Below are 25,423 nucleotides of genomic sequence, written 5' to 3'. Positions count from 1 at the left end.
AGTTATTTCTGGGTGTGGTGCTGAGCGTCTGAGCCCGGGATTCGATCTCCAGGTCGTCCCAACACTGGAACCGGGGCTCTTACTTGCTGAGCCACCTGGCCGCCCCTTCATCAGTCCCACATTTTTAAAGAGAAAGAAGTTGAAGCACCCAGTGGTCACCTGCAGGAGGTCACAGCACAGCAGGATATTGCTGTGGCCTTGGTGCTCACTTGGTGACCCTCCTGCTCTGCTGTGAGCACAACAGTCATGTTTCCTCCATGCTTGATGCCTCTCAGAGCCCATGTCACTCTGGCTTTTCCAGCAGCAGCCCTATTGGTTCCAGCCCCCTCCTATCTGTCCCCTGGATGCCCTCGCTCCTTTCAATGCTCAGTTCAAGGGCCACAAGGGCCACTGCCAATGGGGGCTATTCCTCATCCCTATTCCACATTTACTTTGCATCTGCTCCACATGATGTTTTTCACAATAGAATGTAAGCTCCTTGCAAGTAAGTACTATTTTATGTTCACCTTTATAATGCAAGTGCCTACTCCAACACCATGCACATACAGTGTTTGTTGCTCAATAAGTGAACTGAACTGGATCTATAATATAATATATAATTATTAGTAATAACATCATTTATATCATACTTAAAGGTTTGAAAAATACTTTACACATACTTTCTTATTTGATGCTTACTGTGAAGTAAGTGCTTATAGATATTATTATTCCCATTTTAGAGATGAGGAAACTAAGGCTGAGAAGTTAAGCAGCTTGCTCAAGGTCATACAGCTAATCAGCATCTGAAGAAGTAGGATTTGAAACTGAGTTTGCTTACTCAAAGTCCAGCATTCTATCCAGTGGGTCCTGTCTCCCTCCCCTAGAAGGTGAGTGTACCTTGATGGCAGGGACTGAGTCCATTGGAAAGAGTGCTAAATTCAGAGTCAAAGGATCTGGGTTTGAATTCTGATCCTACTACTTATTACCTGTGTGACCTTGGACAAAGCACTAGTTTTCTCTGGGTCTCAATTATTTATCTGTAAAATGAGGGGGTCCAACTAACTGGCCTATACTGTCACCTTCAGTTCCTGATATATGATCCTATAATCTTCCTGGAACACATAACAAATGGTCAGCAAGTTCCTGCTGACTGACAGCTGCTTTCTATAGCCATCTTTATCTTTTCTTTTATAAATTATTTCTTGTTTTATTTGCTTAAACATCACAAAATATCAGAACTGGAGACTATCTGATCCATCCCCTTTATTTTAGATAAGAGAAAGGCAGCATGACATAATAGAAAGAGCCCTGGATTTATATTCAGAAGACCTGTATTAAAATTCTAGCTCTGCCCCTTACTACAGTTTTGATCTGGGCAAATCCCTAGCCTATTCTGGGTCTTATTCTCCTTTGTAAAATGAGGGGATTGGACTAAATTCTCTCAAAGGTCCCCTCTAGCTCTAAATCCTATCCCAAAGTATAACACAAACCACGAAAGTCTCCCTTTGGCGAGAGTAAAAAAGTCAACTATCCATTAGACTGCCCAAAAACAAGAATCTGAATAACTGATCCCTCACTATCATAGCCAGAGAATTTCATGATTATACACAGCTAGCAAGGTTCAGAGGTAGAATGATGAAAGATAACACTTTTTCTTGGGATGGAGAAAAGTTACCCTTTTTAAATTCTCTGGCCAGTTTGGTAGGATGAAAAAATATTGGACTAAATAAAGGAGATTTGAATTTGAGTCCCAGCTTTGTCATTAACTTTTTGTGTGACACTGAAACAAAGCAGTTGACCTTTCCATATCTCTGTTTCCTCATTTATAAAAAGAGGTGTTGAAAAAGATGTCTTTAAAGTTCATTCTAACACTTAGGATCAGAGGATCCAGAGTAAGAAGAGACCACAGAGATCATCTAGCCCGATTATTTCCCTTCACAGATTAGGAAATTGAAGATCAAAGAAGCGACTTGTCCTAATAGTTGATATCCCACTCCCCTCCCCCAATAGTAATCTTTGAAGACCCACTCATATACCTCTCCTGGAGGTCATGAAGGCTCTGCTCAGCTCTGTGTAGCCCCTCCAGGTCTTTCATCATCTTCTTCATATGTTCCTTAGAGTATCGATTCTGAATGTAGGCGAACCAACATCCACCCACCCCAATGACGATGGACACAACCAGCATGAAGTCCTTCAAATGGTTATGGCGGGTCACTGCAAAAGGGAATGACAAGGACGTTAATCATCCCCCAAACCAGTTCTCTGTATGTTCCTCTCCCACATGTCTCTGATGGGCACAGTGTGAACAGGGTCACCAAATAGAAACAGCAGCAAATAAAGCCTTCCTGGTTTTGTGCCCAAGTCAAAGCCTAACCCACTGCCTCTAAGAACACCCCCTGACTGTCTCCATGTCTGTAAACTTCTCCTTTTCTAAGCCCCTGAGGCATTCAGTCTAAATTAGACAAATCTGACAAATGTTTATTAAGTGGCTACTGTATGTAGGGAACTGTGCTCCATATTCAGGCTACAAAAATGAAAACAACCTTTTCCCTGCCCTAAATTAAAATTAAATGGAGAGAAAAACACACATACACAAATAATCATGATACTTATTGTCTAGCATTCAAAGTCCTCCATAATCTGATAACCCATACTCTATCCCTCCAACTCCCTCTAATCTTTTTCTCCTACATGTACTTTACATCCCATTCAAATTGAACTCTTTGTCCTCTATATACATCACATACTCTCCTGCTTTTTACCTTGGCCTACATTGTTCCCTACGTATAGAATGTCTTTCCTTTCATATTCTTTTTTTTCTTTTTGGTTGATATCTTTTATTCCTGTATCACTTTTATTTTTAAACATATTCCTCCCCATTCTTCTACTTAAAGATATATCTCCTGTTACAAAGAATAAAAACTGAAGAAAAAAATGCAGCTTGGCAAAACTGACCAACACACTGACCAAATCTGACAGTATATGCAATGTTCCGCATGCACAGTCCCTCATCCCTGCAAAGAAGGAAAGGAGGGTGATTTTCTCTTCTCTTCATTGGGGCTAAGTTTGGTCATTAAGATTCCAAGGCTCAGTTTTGTTTGTTTGTTTAGTTGTTACTACCCATCTATTTACACTGTCATAGTAGTTTTTTATACTGTTTCTCTGGTTCTGCTTATTTTACTTACTTAAATAAGGCTTCTGTCATTTTCACCTTTTAAATAACTACTCACACTAATATATCACCAAATGAAACACCATTTCTTCCAAGAAGCCTTCTCTGATTCTCTCAGCAGGAAATGACTTTCTGCCTCAAAATTTGTATTAACTGTTTGTCTATACCACACTGAAAGTGCTTAAATATATAATACAGTAAGTTATCTATAAAATAGCCTATCCTTTTACTGAACTGTAAGCTGCACAAGGTTCAGGAACAAGTTTTAGTTATGCTTTGTATCTTTCCACACCCCACACAGTACTCAGTATAATCAAACACACAAGAAACTTAATGACAAGGCCCTGTTTATCTAACCTCTCCCCTATCCTCACTGCCTAAAATTCATACTCTAATCTCATTGTCTTGTTCTCGTCTATGCACCTTCATTTGTTCTTCTTTTGACCTAGAAGGGCCTCTCCTTTCTCATCATTCTTTCCAGAACATATCTGTTCTTTAAGAGACAGCTCAAGTCCCAATTCCTCCAGGAATCCTTCCCAAACTCTCTAAGTGCTTCCTTGAGTCAGGGGCTATGTCTTCTCCTCCTGTCTCTTCATGGTGCACAATACAGAGTTGGACCCTCAGAAATCCCCAGGACATAATCATTTAGTGTCCCATAAGCACATTGACCAAATCTCAGAATATCCCTGGGGGTAGAATATTGGGTGAGTGGGGGAACAGGGACCACCAGCAAGAGATAATTCACTTCAACATAAACACAGTAAGTGCCTCCTAGAGGAGACCCAGGACTGGGAGGACGAGAGCAGAGGAGAAGGAAGAAAGGTTTAAGAAATAGAAGACAGAGGGGCAGCCAGGTGGCACAGTGAGTAAGAGCGCCAGCCCCGTAGTCAGGAGACCCGGGATCAGTTCCGGCCTCAGATACTTAACACCCACACAAAATAACTGACTGTTTAACCTTGAGCAAGTTACTTAACCCCAATTGCTTTAAAAAAAAAAAGAAATAGAAAGAGGAAGAGGAATGAGAAAGAAGAGCTCATAACAAAGTTGGGGAGAGAAGACTCACATAGTCAAATGCTAAAATAAGTACCACAGACTCTAAAAGCTCTGACAACTTAAATAATTTTGAGTTTTCTGAGGGTTGTGGTGCTCTAGAAGTCTTCCAGGAGGATGACAGACTCAAACTGAGCTTCAAAAGATATATAAGAGCTGGATGACAGAGGGGAAAACTAGGGGACTGAGATAGGGTCAGTAAGTACAAAGGTAAAGGAGGGGAATGACCCGGGAATTATGTGTGTATGTGTTGGGGAAGCTGACCCTAATGGAGTAGAAAGAATGTAATGAGGACCATCTGAGAGATATGAAGATAACTGAAATAGGCAACTGTGGCAAGGTCCAGAAAACAAAGACTTTTTGTTTTGGCTTCATGGTTCAATTGCTACGGTGCTCTTGGTTAGCTTCCAGGAGTGCTGGGAGGGACAAAGGATTCCTGGACTGTGACAATGAAGGCCAAGCTCAAAGACACACAAGGGCCTTTGGGGAGAATATAATATATTCACAGTCAGTGTGTTTTACCAATCATTCAGAGGGTTCTTCCTTTTGAGGATCCATGAGATATACTAAAAGAACAAAGAATTTAGAATAAAAAAATCTGGGTCAAGCCTTGACTTTGCCAATCACTAGTCATAAGATTACAGAAAATTTAGGTTCAATCTTAGGGTTCACAGGTTCATCTATACAATGAGGAGACTGAATTACATGATTGCTAAGGTCCCTCCCTAGCTCTGACATTACATCCATGGCAAAAAAAGATCATAGGATCTAATGCTGAAAGGGATCTTAGAAGTCATCCAACCCAATCTTCTCATTTTAAAGATGAGGAAACTAAGGCCCACAGAGGTGAAATTACTTGCCCTTGCCCAAGGTCACACAGGTAGTTAGTTAGAAACAGAGCACAGCCAGTCTTAGGCAAGTCCCAATAGCAGGGCAGAAGACCATGGAGTCTCCTGACTCCAAGTGCTGCACTGTACTGCTTCTCTTTTAGCTCTGACCGTCTGTATTCTATCCAGTTTCAAGATTCTGATTCTATGAATCATTACTTTTCCCATTATTTTAAAGGAAGGAATAACCTATAGTTGCATTAGGCCTATACCAGACTATGTACTGGTGGCCCACAGACTGGGGAAATCAGACAATTTCTTGATCTTTAAATTACAGTGGTAGAGATCCAAAGCCCTACAAGTGGCCTATAATCAGAGCAGAGCCCTAATTAAATTGTGCTTCTCCAATTTACCTTAAAGAGAAGAAGATATATCTGCACAACTGTTCTTTTGGGTCAAATGGTATTTCTGCTTTTTTCTCTTCTCTAACCACGTTCCCCCTGCCCCCAAAAGAATAATAGGCCTTTAAAAAATTTAGTAGAGAAATCTGGGAGTGAGGCAAATGCCCTTAATTTCCCTTTCAGTCCTACCCTTTACCTCAAATCTGATGACATACGCCAGAGAAAATCACTAATGCAAAGACTTTATTTCAATTGCTTCAGTCATCAACAAAGCTACATTAAAAACTTCAATTAGAAATGAAAGGAGAAACAGCTTGGTGCAGGCCATAGGTTGGAAGGAGCTACAGGGGAGGCAGATGGGTTCAATATAATTAAAATATCTCCATTTCTATAGTAGTACCTTATGGTTTGCAATGTATTTTCCTTATAACAACCTGGTAAGATAGGTAGTACAAGTATCATTTTTCCTATTTTACAGGTTAGTAAAGTCCACAGTCACATAGGATGTGTCAGAACTAGAATTTGAACCTAGGTCTCTAAACTACAAATCAAGCATTCTTTGCATTATGTGTTTTCTCTTTTCTTGATAATCAAAGCTGTGTCAGAATAGCTACCTCATGAAGAAGTGAGCTTTGTATCACTAGAGGTATTCAAGAAAATGTTTTTGGGACCAATGATCAATAATGCTACCCCTCTCCTGACAGAGAGGTGATGGCCTAATAAGTAAAATGAGATACATTTTTGGATATGGTCAATATGGGGAATTTGTTATTAAAATTTTGTTGCTGTTTTTTCCTTTGGAGGAGGGGGTGGGGGGAGAGAGGAGGGTGAAAATAAAATTGAAAAAAAAATGTAAAAAGAAGTTATCGGTGAAATTGTCTAGGCGATTCATCCATCATCCAAGGGGTTGAAGCTGTGTGAACTAACACAAATCACTTAATCTTTCTGGGCTTCAACCTGCTCACCTGAAAGAGGGGACTGAGAGCTGCAGAGGCCTGTTGTGAGGAAAGCACTCTCTAAGCTTTGCAGCACTATGGAAAGAGAAATTATTCTTATTGCTGAACTAGATGATATCTAGCAGGCCTTTCAGCTCTAAGATTATAGGATATTCTGGGACAGGATCCTGAGGCCTCCACTGGGGAAGGTATAAATATCTAATAAACAGTTCTTGCTCTTAAGAGCTTGTAGTTCAGCTGGGGAGATGTGCCCAACCTTTATGAATGTGTTAACCAATACAAGTCACAACAGAACCAAGAGCTAAACTGCAGTACTGGTTCTTAGGGTTACTGTTGAAACTCAGAAAGGAAAGATTGACATAGGTTGAAATTGTCTGGGAATGCTTCCTAGAGGAAACAAGACCAGAAGAGGAGGAGTATAAAAGTTGGTTAAGTGGGCTGAAATGAAAAAATAGAAAAACCTAACAAAAGCTCCCTGATCTCTCAGAATCAGAACCCTAACAGTGAGAGTTTGGGGAAAGTTAGGCTCACCCTCTATGACATCCCTAGATATCCATAAATAACTTCATCATTCTTGAATCTATTTTTAGCCTGTACCATCCACAGAGATAACAGATTCCTGAAATTTATTTCCTTCAGAGAAATTTTACCAGTCCACATATCCCTGTCTTCTGAATTCTGCCCAATGATTCAATGAATTCAAGCCCAAATGATAGTTCTGACATTGAGCTCTATTTCGTAGATAAGGCTGTAATGAGGGAGAAAAGGTGAGGTTATAGACACTGACTCTGGTCTCCTCCCAGCTTCCCTTGTCTCGACCATCAAGAGGCCTCGGGTAAGTGGGTATGAGCCCTGGCCCCCATGTCAGGGGTGACTCACAAAACAGCATTTGGGAAGTGGATGAACTGGCCAAGTCCTGGAAATAACAATGGTCTCAGCACTGAAACCACCCCTGGGGATTAATAGATACCATGACCTACCTGAGCTCATTTCATTGGGGGAATCCTAGTGGACCATGGGCAGCCTTGTGGCGCCATGAGAAGAGAACACATGCCTGAAACTATGTGCTGACTGGGTTGGCTGTGAGCCACAGGCAAACAGAGCACTGCTAAGGAACTCTTGACTACAAGAGGTTTTAAAGAACAAAAGTGTCTGGCTGACTGTAGATCTGGGAGACAGTTCCAAATGATGACAGGCCCTTCAGATAAAGATGCTGCAAAAGCTAAAGGTGCCCACCATGGACAGTACTGTTTGTTGAATCCTGCTTTCTCAGATCAGGCAGGGCTGGCTTCACAAAATATAAATCCTTCCTATATAGATACATAAGACACGTCATTTTTCTGGAAGAAAGTTATCTGACAACCTGTTTATCTAGAATATGAATAAGGACCCAGAAGGAAGCCCACAGTCAAAATCAGTATCATAAATTCAATGACAACTCACATTCCTATAGTACATTAAGATTTATAAAATGCTTTCTTCCACAACAATCCTGCAAATTAGAGTGCAATGATTATTATCCCTATTTTACAGATTAGAAAACTGAGGCTCAGAGAAGCAATAATGGTAAATGTTCTTTTAGGGACAGCTAGGTGGTGCAGTGCAGAGAGAACCATGCCTGGAGTCAACAAGGTTTAGTTCAAATCCAGCCTCAGCTATAAAATGTTCCTCAACTCTCACTGGAGAAGGAAACAGCAAACCACTTCAGTACTGTTGCCAAGAAAAGATATCACATAGAGTCAGACACACCTGAACAACTAAACAACAACAACAAACATTCCTCTAGTGCTTTATGGTTTACAAAGCACTTTACAAATATTATAATACACCTTATTGTCACAACAACTCCGAGAAGAAAGGTTACTGTCCCCATTATGATCCCTAATTCTTAGATAAGGAAACTGAAGCAAAGGGTTAAGTGACTGGCCCACAGTCATACAGCTAATAAGACAGAATTTGAACCTGGGTCCTTTAATGCAGTGTCATAAAGGTAGTAAGCATAGGAGGGGTCTCTTGTATTTTTTCCACTTCAATTAATTCCTCCAATGTTTATATTCTTTAGTTACAGAAGAGAACCTTAAGCCTTCCCTCAATGCTTATTTATTCTTACTTTATAAAGAGTTCTAACAAAGCCATTTATCTGCCTTTCTATTCTCCTACAGATAAGGAAGAAGAAACATCTGGAAGAAAAGAGGCAAGTATACTGAGCTGTGGAGAAGCAAGGGAGGCATACAGGCCTTAGCTATGAAAAGCATGGCTAATAGGCCATTGCCAGAAGGGCACTATCTCAGGTGGACTACTTAATTGAGACAAACTATCGATCATTCCTTTATTTCCAGATATATTCCTCTGTCCTCTCCTACCTAGTAAGCCCTCCTTTGTAACACAATAAAATAAAAAGGGGAAAAATAATTCAACAAAACTAGCCAATACATGGATGAGTCTAACAGTAGATGCAATATTCCTTCCATATCTATGGTCTCCTATCTCTGCCAAGAAGTGAGGAAAATATACTTTTTCATCTCTTCTTTGGGGATATACATGGTTGTAATAATTACACAGTGTTCAGTTCCATTAATGTTCTTGTTTCCATGTACACTGCTGTTGTTAGTGTGAATATTATTTTCCTAGTTCTGCTAAAGTTGCTCCAATTCCTATGACTTCCCGTATTTCCCCGAATTCTTCATATTCATCATTTCTTACAGCATAGTAATATTCCATTACATTGTATACTAAATTTCTTTATGAACCCCCCAATCAATGGACATCTATCTCCAGTTCCTTGCTACCACAGGAAATACTATTATAAATATTTTGGTTTAAATCTCCTTGGTTAGCAGCAGGACCTCTGAGAAGAGAGAATAAACATTTTAATCATTTTTTTTTAGCATTACTCCAAATAAGCATTATTTTTTTTTGACTGCCATACCAAACTCATGATCCATACTGATCTTTAATTGATAACACTGGTTATTAACACCTCCCCCAACTTTTTCGAGATTAACTGTTATCTAGCCATGCTTCTTCCATCTTAAATGTAGCATTACATTTAATCATGTGAAATTTCATCTTAAATTTGGCCCTGTATTCCAGTCTGTCAAGATTTTTTTGGATCCTGTATCTATAGCTATACCATTCAGTTTTATATCATCTGTAGATTTCATTAGTAAGTCATAGCCTTTGTCCAAGTCATTTATAACATTTTAAAAAGCTAGAAACGTCCTTCTAAAATGACACAGTTATAAATGACTATTCTTTGTCATTCAACCAGTTACAAATTCATCTAACTATATTATAATCTAGTCCACATCTCTCCATCTCATTTACAATGGTACATTCCCAACAACATAGGCTAAATGATGGGTTTTACTATAGTAATTTACATGCTTATGGGCAAACTAAAATTAGAAAAAAGATAAGAGGCAATGAGAAGAGGTATGGTAGATCTGAATAGGGCGTAGTATGTTACTGATAATGACTTATTGTATATACAAAGTGAAATGAAAAACATTACTGGAAACCTATATGACAAGAAAGTGGATTGAGATAGTGAGAAGGAAAGAAAACAGATGGGCAGCACTAGTGCTTTACTGTACCCCAAGCACAAAAGGAAGCAATGGAAAACTGCTGCATTGTGCAACATGAGCAAAAGTGTAGAGGAACTTCCCCAGTTGAATTTCTAGCCATCCTTTAAAATCCAGCTCAAATGAAATTTCCCAGAAGCATCCATGGTCTCTCCATTTCATCAAGCCCCCAGAAGGTAATGACCTTCCCCTTCCAAATTCTACTTGACAATTTCTTTGCACATAATATCTTCATCATGTAATATTGTGTGCTGTAGCTATTTATACTTTTGTCTTAACCCTCTATGATACTTCTAGCTCCACCAAGAACATGAATCATGTCTTATCTAGAGTCTGTATCTCCTCCACTGTCTAGAACAATGTTCTATATACAGGAGGCACTTAACTAAGGTTTGTTGGATGAATGAAAGGTTCTAGTAAAGGGAATACTTACATTGAATAAATCAGATCTAAACAATAAAGAACAGGCACTATTTGTGAGAGTTTTTCATTTGGGTCAAATTACAAGGAAAATACACACACACACACACACACACACACACACACACACACACACACACACACACACACACACACACACACACACACACACACCCTTCCTCTGCCAGGAATGAGAACAGCTGACCAGACAACATCAGGGTGACACAGAATGTCAAACCATAGTGGGACATGTGGAAAAGAGATTAGTTTTATTCTGTTTGGACTGACAGGGGAAAGTTCAGAAAGACCAGTTTCAGTTCCATTTTAAAAACTTTCTAAACATGAAATTACAGCTGTCCAACAGGCGAATAGTCTGCCTTAGTTTGATTCGATAATCATTTATTAAGTACTGTAAGTGTTCAGGCAGAGGCTGGATGACTGCTTGTCAGAATGCAGTAGATGGGATTCGTGATTTGGTAGGGGGTGGACTCAACATCTGAGGAATCAGTTCTCCAATCTTGTTGCAGATATGCTCTACTTCTCTCCATTCACACAGCTGCCACTCTAAGTCCATATCACCTCTCCTAGACTACTGAAATAGTTTCCTAATTGTTCTTCCGGCATCAAGTTTCTTAACACTCTAATTAATCCTCTACACAGATGCCTAAGAGATTTTCTTAAAGTGCAAGTCTGACCAACTCACACCTCCTGCTCACCAAACTCCAGTAACTCCCTAATACCTCAACAGGAACAAATATAATCTTCTCTGTCTGTCATTTAAAACTGTTTCCAAGCTGGTCCCTTCCTTTATTTCCAGTCTTCTTATACATTACTCCTTCCATCTATTTACTTGCCACTCTCCCTACTCTTTGGGCCTTCCACAGAAATGCTTTTTCTCCTCACCTCTGCCTGTCAGAAACCCTTGCTTTGTTCCAAACTCTGTTTAAATGCCACCTAATGCAATTCTGCAATCCAATATACTACTATACACTAAGTGCTGGAGATACAAATTTTCAAAAAGACAGTTCCTGTTCTCAAGAAGCTTATAATTTAATGAAGGAAGACAATACACAAAAAGAAGCTAGAAAGGGTGAAGGGGACTCCAAGGAGGTATCTTGTACCATGGGGTTCAGACCAAGCAGAGATACAGACAAAAAGCAGAGGAGGCCTTTCCCTGTCCCCTCAGATGCCTTTCACTCTAAGGTTACCTTCCGACTACTCTAAATGTATCTTTAATATATCTGTTTATGTACCTTCCCTCATTAGAATGTAAGCTCTTTGAGGGTACAAACTGTTTTGTAGGGCTTTATATACCCAGGGCTTAGCAACACTTAATAAAACCTTATTGATTTCACCTCTAAATTTATTTTACAGATTGTCTTTAATGATGTCCAAATCCAGGTCAAAGCATAAAGTCAAAGGAACATAGTATTAAGAACTAGAAAAGACATTAAAAAATCATCTAGACTCTTGACTTGGAGTCAGAAACCTGGTTTTATATCATGATGCTCAGATGAACAGCCCTGGGGTTATTTGTTAGCTCTGATTATAGGTCCACTTCTTTTCTGGGCATCCGTGTTCTTAGTCATATTCTCCATTCCATTTCATGAGTAAAAATCACCAATAATTGGTAACATGATGCACTCTACTTAAGTCTACTATGCTTCATTTTATAGATGACAAAACCCAGTCCCAAAAATAGGAAGTGTCTTGCGCAAGATTACACTATTAGGAAGTAGAAGAGCCAAGATTTTAATCAAGGTCCTCTAACCTAATCCTCTTTCTACCATACCACACTTGTCCTTCTCTACAAGTAAGTCATAGCTTGCCCAAACAGTGTTCAGTAATTGACTTCCAAAAATAAAAACCAACAACCTCCATAAAAGCCTTACGCCATCACCATCAAACTGTACCACAGAGCTCCTAAGTCCTACTTAACCATTCTGACTGATTAGTCAAGCTTTGTTCAGGGAATCCTTCTCTCCTAGTTTCCAGAAGGCTGCAGATGAAGCCTAATCCTCAAAGACAGACAGATTTTTTACTTAATTCCCCCAGAAGCCTGCTTCAGATATAGCCAAAGGATTTAGAACAAAGCAGGCATTGCTATGAATCATGAAGGCTAAGAGTTGCAATTCCAAAACAATTAGCATCTCTTTCTCTCCTCAGTCCAAAGAATTACAGAATCTTGGAACTGAGAAGGACCTCAAAAGTCACTTAGTTCCACCCCCTAGAGGAATCACAAAAATAATCTAGTCCAATACACCCCAGAATAGGAAGTCTTTATACATTTCTGCCAACATCTTACCAAGGTCATTCCCATCCAAGGTAGTTCATTCCATTATTGCCACACATTTCTGATTGTTAGAAAGTTTTTCTTTATATTTACCTAAGGTCCTCTAAGCAACTTTCTTCTTTTCTTCTCAACTCTGAGACCAAACAGAAAATATCTAATCTTAAATTCATAGCATCAAACACCTCCTCAGTGTCAGCTTATACCTCATGTTCTGAGGGATTCCAGGAGAAGATGATTTAGATGTGACCTGCACCCTGCTGTCTACATAAAGAGGAAGTAAAGCATCCTTATGAGTCCAGAAGATGGGGACAGGATCATCTCATCACTGCTCTAAGTCTTAGAGCAAGGGGGCAATAGGGGACACTAAGAGACCTAAAAAGTCTCTGGATCAACTTAGCCACAGTGCTGTGGGTGTGCTCATAAGCCTGGAAGTGAAGACAGGTTTGGGAACTGTATGGTATTGAAACACACGGCTACAGATAAGACTATCCACAAGGGTCATGACTATGAACAGCTGGGGTGGTGGGATGAACTAGGATAAAAAGCAGATTAACATGTTCTATTTCCAGGCAGTTTAGATTGACTATAGGATCCAGGGTGGCATCTGTGCCCTTCACATGTTTATGCCAAATACATGAAGAGAATCATAAAATCAAAGAACATCAGGGTGGGAGATACTATAGAGATCATCTAGTCCAAATCTCTTATCTTACAGAAGAGTAAACTAAGGCACAGAGAAGGGCGAAGAAACTGCCTAATAATAAAATTTATTTCTATATCACTTTTAGCTTTATAAAGCACTTTCCTTATAACTTCATGAGAAGATAATAAGAACAATTATTCACATTTTACAGATGATGAAATTATGGTACAGTATCTTCTCAAGATACCAAACTAGTGTCAGAGCCAAGATTTAAATCCAGGTCTACTGATTCCAAGTCTAGTTCTATTATATTATACTATTACTGTCCTAGCCTATATTATATACATAGTATAGGCTGCTTAAGGTTATACAGCTAGTGTGTAGAAACCAAGTATTTCATAGTTTCTTAAGTTTTATCTCAAGCTGGTAGAGCCCTTCAGAGTTCATCTAACCTATCTTGCTGTCTACAGACAAGTCTGATCCCCAAGTCACCCTAAACATACTGCCATTTCCCTTACTCTATAGTCTTCCAGGAGATATCAAGAGATGCCACATCTGAAGGACGAATCAAAGTACATGCCAACTCCCTACAACAGAGGTCAGAAATGATCATTCCAGGATGCTGCTCCTGGAATAGAGTCAAGGAGTAGTAGTAGTTGGGGAATGGGAGACCAAGGGGATCCTCTTATGACACAACTGTCTTAGTTGTCTTTGTAATACATGATTGATTTTATCTCTCTTTTCTATTTAAAAACCTTAATTAAGCAACTCACTTCAGTTAAGGATTATGACTGCCATGTGCCAAGAACTGGGCTTCTAAAAGTAAAAACTGAAACAGCCCCTGCCTTAAAGAAGCTTACATTCTATCAGTGAGATATGTATTCATAAATCAGTAAATACAGGATACATACAAAATTTTGTTGTTGTTCAGTCATGTCTAACTTTATGATCCCATGTGGGGTTTTCTTGGCAGAGATACTGGAGTGGTTTGCCACTTCCTTTTCCAGCTCATTTTACATAAAGGAACTGAGGCAAATAGGATTAAGTGACTTGTCCAGGGTAATACAGCTAGTAAGTGTCTGAGGCTCAATTTGAACTCAGGAAGATGAGTCTTCCTAAATACAGGAATGGGGAGGAGTGGGCATTGATACCTAAGTATCATACATAAAATAGCACTTGAACTCAGTCTTGAAGAGAAACGGGAGTTTCAAGAAGCAATGGTGGAAGGGGCAGCCAGGTAGCACAGCGAGTAAGAACACTGGCTCCAGTGTCAGGATGACCTGGAGATCGAATCCCAGGCTCAGACACTTAGCACCCACCCAGAAACACCTGGCCATGTAACCTTGAGCAAGTTACTTAACCCCGATTGCTTAAAAAATAAATAAATAAAAAATAAAAAGAAGCAATGGTGAAGGAGTACAATCCAGACATGGGGAATAGCCTGGCAAAGGCGCAGGGAAGACATGGAATACCATGAATAGGAACAGCAAACATTTCAACTTGGCTGAAATGTAAAGCATTTGAAGCAGAATAATGTAAAATCAGTCCCCAAAAGAGGGAGAAACTAAACACAGGAAGCCTAATACTATTGAAATAGCCCAGGTAATAGGAGAAAAGCCTGAATTAAGGTGGCTGGGGTGCAAATAGAGAGAAAATAAGAGAAATGCAAATGTGAGAGAAGTAGGATTGATAAGGCTTGGTAACTGATATGGGGGCTGGGAGTAGTGAGTGAGAACAGACCTGGGTGACTAGAAGAATGGTGACTTGAAGAACCTCAACAGGAACAGAGAAGGGATCAGGGATGCATTTACATAGAAAAATGAATCCTGTTTGAGGTGCCTAAGAGATAGGGAGTTAGATGTACTGAATAAGCAGCTAGAGATGTGAATCTAGAGCTCACAGACTTAGAGCTAGAAAAGACCTTAGCATTTTACCAATGAGGAAGAAGAAGTCCAGAAGGGTTAAATGACTTCGCCAGATGGCAGCAATGGAACATGAAGTCAGTTTCTCTAGCTTCAATCTAATGCTTTTTCAACTGTAGCATGCTAAAAGGCAAATGTAGAGATTTTATAGACATTTGCCTGGAAATGATCGTTAAACCAATGGAAACTAAGAAAATCACCAAAACAAAGTATAAAGAAAAGAAGAGGCCCAAGAGAAAGTCTTTGGTGAACCATCAGGGGCAGGCCATGGACAATGGTCTTTCAGGTTAAACTGAGAAGGAATAGTAAAAAAAAAGTAAGAAAACTGGAGGAATAAAGTGTTACTATGCATATTTATAATGGGATAAAACAAAACCCAGGGAGGAGAAAATATCTAGAAAAGGGATATCCTCAAAACTTCTAAATACTGCAGAGAGGTCAGAAAGAGAAAGGACTAACATCACTGAGTTTAGCAATGAAAAAATCATTAGTGACCTCTGAGAAGGCAGTTTCTATAAGTGGTATGGTAAGAGAAGGGGCTTAAAAGTGAGTGGAAGAAGGCAGAGACAGTAAGTACTGATAGTTTTACCCAGAGCTTGGCCACAAAAGGGAAGTTAGACCTAGGATGACAGCTTGAGGGCTGTAAGATCAAATAAAGGATGTTTCTGGTTTTTGTTTTTTAAGGATGAAAGAGACCTGAGCACATAATTAGCAGGAAAGGAGTCAAAGGGTAAGGAGATACTGAAAATCAGGGAAAGGACATGACTAGGAACTAGTTCTTAGAAGAGATAAGAGGGATGAGTCTAAGAGCATGAGTAGAGGAGTTGGCCTTGGCAAGTAGATAAATCACCCCACTGCAATGGCAAATAAAGTAGAACCTCTTGATTCTAGCATTCAAGGCCTTCTACCATCTATGTCTAGTCTCCAGCCTTACATTGCTCTACTTCACAGATTCTACATTTTCTACTTTACCTGTGCTTCTTCTATACACTTATCTCATGTATGACTTTTCATTAGATTGTAAGTTTTTTGAGAACAGGGTCTGTGCCATATTTCTATCTATATACGCTCAGCCCTCAGCTCAGGGTTCTCTCCAAAGCAAACTCTTAATAAAGGTTTATTAAATTGAATGTTTTTGTATATCTTCTGTGACAAATTTTTCCTCTATTTCTGGAAGAAAAGCCTGCAGAGTACCAAACAGGTAACAATTTGAAAATATTACTGTGACTTTCACTTGTTGCACTGGGATCTGGCCTATATCTACCACAACTTTGTCTGGCATCTGGAAAGATTTCCAACCTTTCCCTGAGGCCCAGGTCTCAATGATGGAGAAGTGGCAAAAAGGGAATTAGAGGACATATTGCACTTTACTGTGCAAATCCCACTTAGTCCCCCCAAGGTAGGAGAGTGGTGTCACTCTCAGAGCTCAATGACCTACAGTCCTGTTGCCTCCTTGGAGAAGCCCTGACTTCCCAGCAGTGGAGGGACTAGGAAGATATTGAGGAAGAAACTAAGAAGCTTCCTTTTCTTCTAGCCTTTCCCCTCAAAAGCCTTGCATATACCATTTGCAAGAATATGGAAGAAGAATCAGGCTTATGAGTCTGAGGATCAATCATTGAGTCAAAATTGATCCTTTTTACCCATTCTCCAAGAGAGGGAGGGCAGTACCTAAGTCCTGATGCACCTATGGGACCAAAGCCCAGAAGGCAGAAGGAGTTGAACTATGGAACTCATAACTATCTGAGATGAACTAATGGGATTCATTACATAGGCCCTTCAAGGATGAATGGGCAGAGGCACCTATGTTGCCACTAAGATGGAATTCACATTCTCTCACAGTGAATGCCAGGTGACCCTTCCCCTCACTCTTGCTGAGAAGGGGTAAGAGGGAAAGCAGTAGAGGGTCTGAAGAGTGTATCAAAGTAGGCAGAAGAATTTCTGCAGCTATACCTGACTCCCCTTCTGCCCTAAGAAAAGAAGGTCCAATCAGATCTCAAGCACTGACTCTTGCTCCAAGATCCCCTTGGATACTACCAATTTTTCTTACCCATTTCATCTCTCCTAATCCCAGGTACCACTTAATCTCTATTACCTTGAAATGCTATTTCCTCTTGCTTATGGGTCACTGAATATTATAAGGAACATTATAATGATCTCCATGATTGTTGTGAAAGCATCACTTTGGAAACAAAGAGATAAGAGTTATTATAATGCAGTAGTGGAAAGAATACTGGAATTAGATTCAGGTTCTCTAGGTCCTCGGAGGGATGTGAGAGGCCATCTAGTTTATACTTCCCTATCCCACATTTCACAGAAGAAGAAACTGAGATGCTGGAAGGTTACTGCCTAACAGAGTAAGCTCTACATCAATGTTAGTTATTACTGTTACATGACTTGTATAAGGTCACACTAGTAATAAGCATTATAAAAGCTTTCCACCACTACACATTTTCTTTCTCTTCCTAAACTTTATGAATTTGAGTAAGGCACTTAACTGTTGTGAACTTCTTTTTCCCTACTGGTAAAATAGTCCTTTGTAACCCTTAAATGCTCCACATGAGGAACTGCTAATATTATCGGATTGCTCTAAGAAGCAACAAGGTCCTGCAGTGGTTCTCTCTGGTTCTAGGATTCTAGTAGTCTGATTTGAGGGCTGTATTTCTGGAATGTTATTTAAATTGAAAGTTCTAAAACAAACTAATTTTCAAAGTGAAGGGAAGTTCAAAAGAACCTCTTGGGTGAATCCTCTTACAATGAGAGTAATTCCTACCACCCTGATTTATCTTGAACGCAAATATAAATGTTCTCAGAATTAGTTTCATTAAAGTAAAGATGTGGGTCCCCAAAGGGGGAAAATACACACTATGAACTCGGTACAGAGACACAACATATAAGATGTTGACTTCGAGCCATGGAGAAGTAGCAATTGAGAGGGAACTCAGGTACTGAGACTACTGGAACGCTTCTGGGGAATCCTACAGCAAACGAAATTTTAGTCCTGGAAGAAAAGCCATGCTACCAATTACCAATTAATCTTGTCCAAAGACAAGAAATAGCAGCTGTGCCTATTGTTAGCACTATGACAGAAAATTAAAGATACCGTGTTTCCCCGATAATAAGACCTATCCCGAAAATAAGCCCTCCCCTTACTGTGTAAGATTCCTCTAAAGTAAGCCCTCCCCCGAAAATAAGCCCTATTGAGATTGCTACTGTAATGAAGGTGATCCCCTGCGCTACACGCTGCATTACGGTACCCTCTGTATTCAGCAGCCCCCCCCCCCGACGGGTGAAATGCACACCGCGCTCCGAGCAGCATCCAATCAGAGCTGCAGCAGTGAGCACGTCATCCTGTTCTTCCCCAGTGATTTGCTTATTGAATAAAGGTACATTTTTTTGTTCACATTTACCTGTTTATTAAAATTGCTGTCAACATTCATTAAAATAAGCCCTCCCCTGAAAATAAGCCCTCTGGTGTTTTTCTGTCCAAAAAAAATAATAAGACAGTGTCTTATTATCGGGGAAACACGGTACTAGTTGGTCTGCAATAATGACATCATTTGATGTGAAGAGCTGTAAGGGTTACTTCATCCATTCCTGCATGTGCGTGGACAAGAAGAGCATCAGGTCACTTCTTTTATATCCTTCCCTCTCTCTAGTAGAAGGGGGATTGATGTCACATATTACTTGTGTCTGGGCAAGAAGAGTTATGGGAGATCATTTCATCTATCCCTTTGTCTCTGGCAGGAAGGGCACCAGAAGGACATATCATTCATTCCCCTTTCATTGGGCAGGACTTCATGCACACAGAGCTATCCTAATTTTAAAGAACTCCAGGGTGCCAAAAAAATCCGATCCAAATCCACTGTTAAACCAACTACTGTGAGAAAATTCTGTTAGAGATGCCCTTTCTTTAGGCCACTTCCTCCTTGGCTGCTCTTGAGAGAAGCAGAACCTGGCCATCTCTCATCTGATGTGCAGCAGCTGCCACTATACCTAGCTACCAGACAAAATGCTGTTTCAGAGAATGATGAAATAAACAAAGTGGAGAGTCTCAGAAGGAAAACTCCATTTGGGTGCCTTACTGTCACTTCAAATGCAATGTATCTAAGACAGAGCTCATGTTCTTCTCAAACCACTTCTCTTCTCCCAGAAATTCTGTTTCTATCAGTGGTGTAACCATTCCACCTGTCTCTTGAATTGTAAGCTTTGAATTCATCTTCAAATGAACACCTCTTTTCTACATGCTCTACATCTATCCTGTGACTAAACCCTGTCAATTTTTTCCTTCAACATGTCTTAAACTCATCACTTCCTCTACATACCCAAGTGGTCATTCATCCTCTTACTGAAGATCCACAGCAGTTTGTCATTATATAGAGTTTAAATTGGTTTCCTTGTATCTCTCTCTCCCCACTGGTTTTAGTTCTGCCCCATGAGGCCAGACAGAATTAACATAATGCCTTTTCCACATAACAGCCCTTGGGATATATAAGGAGAGTGATCATTCCTCTTAAGATGTCTCTTCTCCAAATTAAAAAAGGCAGGCCTAGATGATTTTTAAAGTCCTTTTTAGTTTCAATAGTCTGATTCTAACATCAAGAAAAAGACAAACTGCTCAGAGAGCTTCCTCACTGAGGGTCCCCTATACAATAAAATCACATGTACAGTTTGTCTTCTCTTTCACCCCCTGCAAATAAACCTGCTTTGCCTAAGCCAGACCTGGTCCCCTTCAAACAACTTCTTAGCTGGTCTCCTTGCCTATAGCCAACCTTTTTTATGTCCCAGGACCTCTAGCAGGTGGCTGCCTAGGAATCCTCTAGTGAAGGCATCAGAGGACAGTGCTCTCTCTGGGCTTTAAACAGAACCAATCATAGAATCTTTAAATTATAAAGGACCACAAAGGGCCCCTATACATTAATAGAAGACTGGTATCCAGAACAAGACGGTTCCACTGCCCTCTGCCCTGGTCAAATAGCATCAGTTTTCAGCACCACATTACAGGAAGGACACACCTACCGTGTTTCCCCGATAATAAGATACTGTCTTATTAATTTTTTTGGACAGAAAAACACCAGAGGGCTTATTTTCAGGGGAGGGCTTATTTTAATGAACATTGACAGCAATTTTAATAAACAGGTAAATGTGAACAAAAGAATGTACCTTTATTCAATAAGCAAATCACTGGGGAAGAACAGGATGACCCGCTCACTGCTGCAGCTTGGAGCGCGGCGTGCGTTTCACGGGGGGGGTCCCGGGTGGGGTGCGCAGTGGATGGAGGGGAGGTACCGGTGCATACTGTAATGTAGAGTAGCAATCTCAGTAGGGCTTATTTTCAGGGGAGGGCTTATTTTAGAGGAATCTTACACAGTAAGGGGAGGGCTTATTTTCGGGATAGGTCTTATTATCAGGGAAACACGGTACGTACCCAGATAATCTGGAAAACATTTGGGAGAGGACAACTAGGATGGTGAGAGGGCTAGAAATCATACTATACAAGGAATAGCTGAAGCAACCAAAACCAACAGACCCCACAGAATAACCATGTCCTCCAGCTGAAAGACTGAAGGAGGGATTATATTTATTTGGCATGGCCCAACAAAGCAGAAACAAGGATTAATGGGCAGAAGTTGAAAAAAGACAAATTTTGATATTAGGAAAGATGGTTTGCTTTGGGAAGAAATGAAGTTCCCTCCCATAGAGGCTTCTTAGCAGCAGCAGGATAATCATTTGTCAGATCAATGAAGAAAGGAGTCCTATCTAGGTATGACCTGGACTAGGTGGCTCTGAAGGCCTTTCCTACTCAGAAATTCTATGATGGAGGATGTAGACATGTTCTACTTGATCTCAGAGAGCACAACCAGAACTAATGGATGGAAATCACAGGGAAGGATTTAGGTTAATAAAAGGAAGAACTTAACAAGCAGAGCTATCCAAAAGGGTGCCTCAAGAAGAAGAATTTTCTATTTTAGTAAAGGTTAGAATAGATTCCCTCTAAAGTCTTTTCCAGCCCTCAGGCTTTAATATCTGATCAGGAATCCCCTCTACAACAGCCCTGATAAGTATCATCCAATTGTGGCTGTCTGAATAACTTCATTTACAGCAAAGAACATCTTTGAGCAGATGAAACATCCCCACTCTCTTGCCCTCTTATGTTCCAAGAAGGGTATAAGAACCCACAACTCTCCCTCTAGAAACCTGCTAGAAGCATGTTCTCTGGTGGGTCTGGGACTGAGCTAGGCTCTTTCCAGATTGTGCTGACTTCTCAAGGGCACTCTATTTCCTCTCATTCTCAAGTATTCTCAGGGTGCCTAGAACTTACTACCACTGGTAGTAAAATGACTACTATGCCACCCTTTCCCCCATCCCCACCCCCAACCACTCTGATTTCAAGGGAAGTGAAGGTCTCAGTATAGGAAACCTGCAACTGAATTATATCCAACTCAGCCTAGCAGGGCACTGCCTCAACTCTCTGGCCCAAAAGATTAATTACTGGGCACAATGAAGAAGTGTGATAATTGAAGCTGATTTGAAGAGTCTTATTTAGAAAACAATAAGAACTTCAATTTCTATTGCACTTTTAAGTTTTAAGAATGCTTTTCTCAAAACAACGTCATGATACAGCATGGTTCTCATTTTATAGATAAAAAATCTAAGGCTCAGAGATGGGTCATGACTTGCTTGTGGTCACTCAGACAGAAAGTGTCAGAGCCAAGAATCAAAACTGGATGTCCTGATTCCAAGTTCAACACTCTTTTTTACTAAAGTACTTGTTATCCTTTCCTTCTGGGAGGCAGCCTGGTGTAGAGGACAGATATGATGCACAAGTTCAAGTCTTAACTTGCCTCTGACTCAGAAGCATGACAGTACTTTGTATCTTTCTTATGTGCTTATCTTCTATTTTATACAATGGGCATTTTTAATAGGTCATTTATCTAGACTGTGAGTTTCTGTGGATAGGGAACAGTTATTATTTATCTATATATTTCTTCTAGAACCTAGCAAAGTACCTCACACATAGAAGGAGCTTAAGAAGTATTTAAATGAATTGTGTGACAATTCTCTTAAGTCCTTTAGCCTTTCTGAGCCTTGGTTTCTTCTTCTATTAAATAGGGATAGTAATCCCTACCTATCCAACATCACAGAGCTGCTAGGAGGCTCAAAAAAGATCATGTATATAAAAGTATTTTGAAAAGTATATCTCACATAAATGTAAAAGACTATTATCTGAATTTCAGATGCCCTTTCCCTACTTCCCTTGATACCCATGTCTGTTACCAGGAATTAGAACTACTAATTCAATGCCTGTATTTTAAGTCAAAGAAGAAAGTTCGGAGCAGAATATTCTGCTTAATTACATCTATAAATCCCTTACTCAGTTATAAGAAATCAGCAAAAGAAATGACTCTGAATTCAAGCCTCCTGAATTTTTTGATGGGTTCACAGTGGACTGGTCAAGTGTGTAAAGTGTAGGACAGTTGGCTGCAGAGAGGAGACCCTGGGGTCCAGGACAGTGTTTTCCAATATAAGAAAGTTCATGTGGTTAGAGTCAGGATTGAGGCACAGAAGGATATGGTCTAAATCTTGATGTCAGGTACTTGAAATCTAGCAGAAAAACTGCTCAAAGGCCTGTACCAGGAGTGGGGAACCTTCAGCATTGACGCCACATGTGGCCTTCTAGGTCCTTGGGTGTGGCCTTTTGATTGAGTCCAAGTTTTATGGGACAAATCATTTTATTAAGGGAATTTCTTTTTTTTTTTGCTTTTTTTTGGAGGGGGGAGGTAGGGCAATTGGGGTTAAGTGACTTGCCTAAGGTCACACAGCTAGTTTTTTGTGTTAAGTGTCTGAGGTCAGATTTGAACTCAGGTCCTCCTGACTCCAGGGCCAGTGCACTGTTCACTGCACCACCTAACTGCCCCTACTAAGGGGATTTCTTCTTCAAAGTTTGTATTTGGTTAAAGGGCTGCACTTGAGGAGCTAGAGGGCCACATGGGGCCTCAAGGCCACAGGTTCCCCATCCCTGGCCTGTACACCATCCCTGGCCTGTACCACCTTCAATCAATAATCAGTCAGTGACCATTTGTTAAGTGCCTACTATGTGGTAGGCACAAACAATCAATATTTATTGTCTATTATGTGCCAGGCACTATGCTAAGTGCAGGGGACAACCAGGGACAACAAAAGACAGTGTCCATCCTCAAGGACTTTACAATCTAATGGAGAGACAACATGCAAACAAATATATACAAAACAAGTTATTTATGGGATAAATAAGAAATAATTAACAGAGGGAAGGCACTAGAATTAAGAGGGGTTAGAAAAGGATTCCAATAAAACATGGGATTTTGGTCAGGACATAAAGAAAACCAAGAAAAGTAGGTATGTGGAACTGAAAATGCCAATCCATCTACTACAAAAGCTTTTATAACACATTCACAGGTAAACAAATATGTGAAAAATAAATACAACCTGATGGTTGGGGAGGGAGGCATTAAGAACTGGGCAAATCATAAAATTCCTACTGAAGAAGGTGGCACCTGAGTTGAACCTTGAAGAAATCTCGCTATCCCAAAAGGGAACCATTGAGGCTTGAGGAACAGCTTGTGCAAGGCACAGGGACAAGAGATAGAATGTGCTGTAGGGAGAAAAGCAAGTAGGTCAACTGAGCTGCAGTGAAGAAGTGTGAGGGGCAGTGAGATATAACTGGCCTGAGAAGATAGGATGAAGATTTAAAAAAACACATAAAAACATGCTTTTTGTTAGCAGTTTTTCTCCAGATATGGCTGAAGAGGAAAATAAGGGAGTACAGTACTTTCGTGGTTCTGGTGAAATGGCATCTAGAGAACTCTTCATGGCCAACAAGATGCAACAAGAAGTATGAATTCTGTTTTATTACATCTAAGAAAGGAGAACCAGCAAAGAAAATAATGGAAAAGAAAAATCAAATGTTGACTTTTGTAAATATGACATGAAAGTAGTTCTGTCAAATGAATAATAATAGCAGCAACAGCAGTGGGAATCTAGAGGAGGATTTACCTGAAAAATTTGAGGAAGAGGTAATAAGCAGTAAAGTGGGGAAGGGAAAGTATCCTGGAGAGGTGGTCATCAAAATATGTATAAACCACACTACATTATTACATTTTCAGCTTCTCCACAATGATGAAGAATAGCACTTCCTGATGTGAAAATTGATTTGAGGTTAACTCTTGCCAGCTTACTAACACAGCTTTGTTGTTTAGTAATTTCAGTCATGTCCGACTCTTCATGACCCAACTTGGGGTTTTCTTGGTAGAGATACAAGAGTGATTCACCATTTCCTTCTCCAGCTCATTTTATAGATGAAGAAACTGAGGCAAACAGGGTAAAGTGACTTGCCCAGGGTCACATATTTAGGAAGTGTCTGAGGCCAAATTTGAACTCAGGAAGGTGAATCTTCCATTCTATTCACTATGCTACCTAGCTGCATCTTACTAACCATAGTTAAAATTACATGTTTTCTAAGGAGTCCTGAACAGAAATATGATACTGAGTCACTCTTAATTTTAATTCTGGGTTCTTCTTTAAAAATTTGCCTTATTTCTTAATTGCTACACTTAAGAATGAATTCATTTTATTTCCTTCCTCTAGTATTCTAAAGCAAATCTAGTACTAAAAACCACTGTGAATATGTCAGGATTAAATAATATCTTAGTGGTAGTGATAGCAATAACAACAAAAATAACAACGACAATAGTAATAATAATAGCTAGTGCCTCTGATGTGTCAGGCACTATGCCAAACACTTTACAGATATTACCTCATTTGAACCTCACAACAACTTTGGGAAATGTTATTATTATCCTCATTTTATAGTTGAGGAAACTAAGGGAAACAGTACAGTGACTGCTCAGTGTCGCAAAGCTAGTAAATATCTGAGGCCAAATTTAAACTTATCTGATGTTTCTGACTCCAGGCCCAGATCTCTATGCACTGTACCACCTAGCTATGTAATTATTAAACATATCCTTTTGTATTGAGAGAGCAATAGAGAGAACAAGAGAGAGAGAAAGAGAGAGAGAGAGAGAGAGAGAGAGAGAGAGAGAGACAGAGAGAGAGACAGAGAGAGAGACAGAGAGAGACAGAGAGACAGAGAGAGAGAGAGAGAGAGAGAGAGAGAGAGAGAGAGAGAGAGAGAGAGAG

At 40.0% G+C, this 25,423-nt stretch overlaps 1 protein-coding gene across 6 annotated transcripts in view; it reads right to left on the bottom strand.

Moving 5' to 3' along the window:
• The window catches only part of STIM1 (stromal interaction molecule 1), a 252,570-nt gene that overhangs the window by 16,658 nt on the left and 210,489 nt on the right, over positions 1–25,423 (bottom strand). For all 6 annotated transcript variants that reach the window (XM_069064734.1, XM_069064739.1, XM_069064736.1 and 3 more), the window contains one exon: positions 2,016–2,193. In XM_069064734.1, coding sequence (XP_068920835.1) covers positions 2,016–2,193 — 178 coding nt within the window. The remainder of the gene's footprint in view (positions 1–2,015; positions 2,194–25,423) is intronic.

Source organism: Petaurus breviceps, unplaced genomic scaffold, assembly GCF_028583685.1.
Source record: "Petaurus breviceps papuanus isolate PSGF00001 unplaced genomic scaffold, PetGlider_PUasm1.0 90639, whole genome shotgun sequence".
NCBI lineage: Eukaryota > Metazoa > Chordata > Mammalia > Diprotodontia > Petauridae > Petaurus > Petaurus breviceps.
Note: the sequence above shows the minus strand (reverse complement) of the source record. Positions and strands in the feature narration are given on the sequence as shown.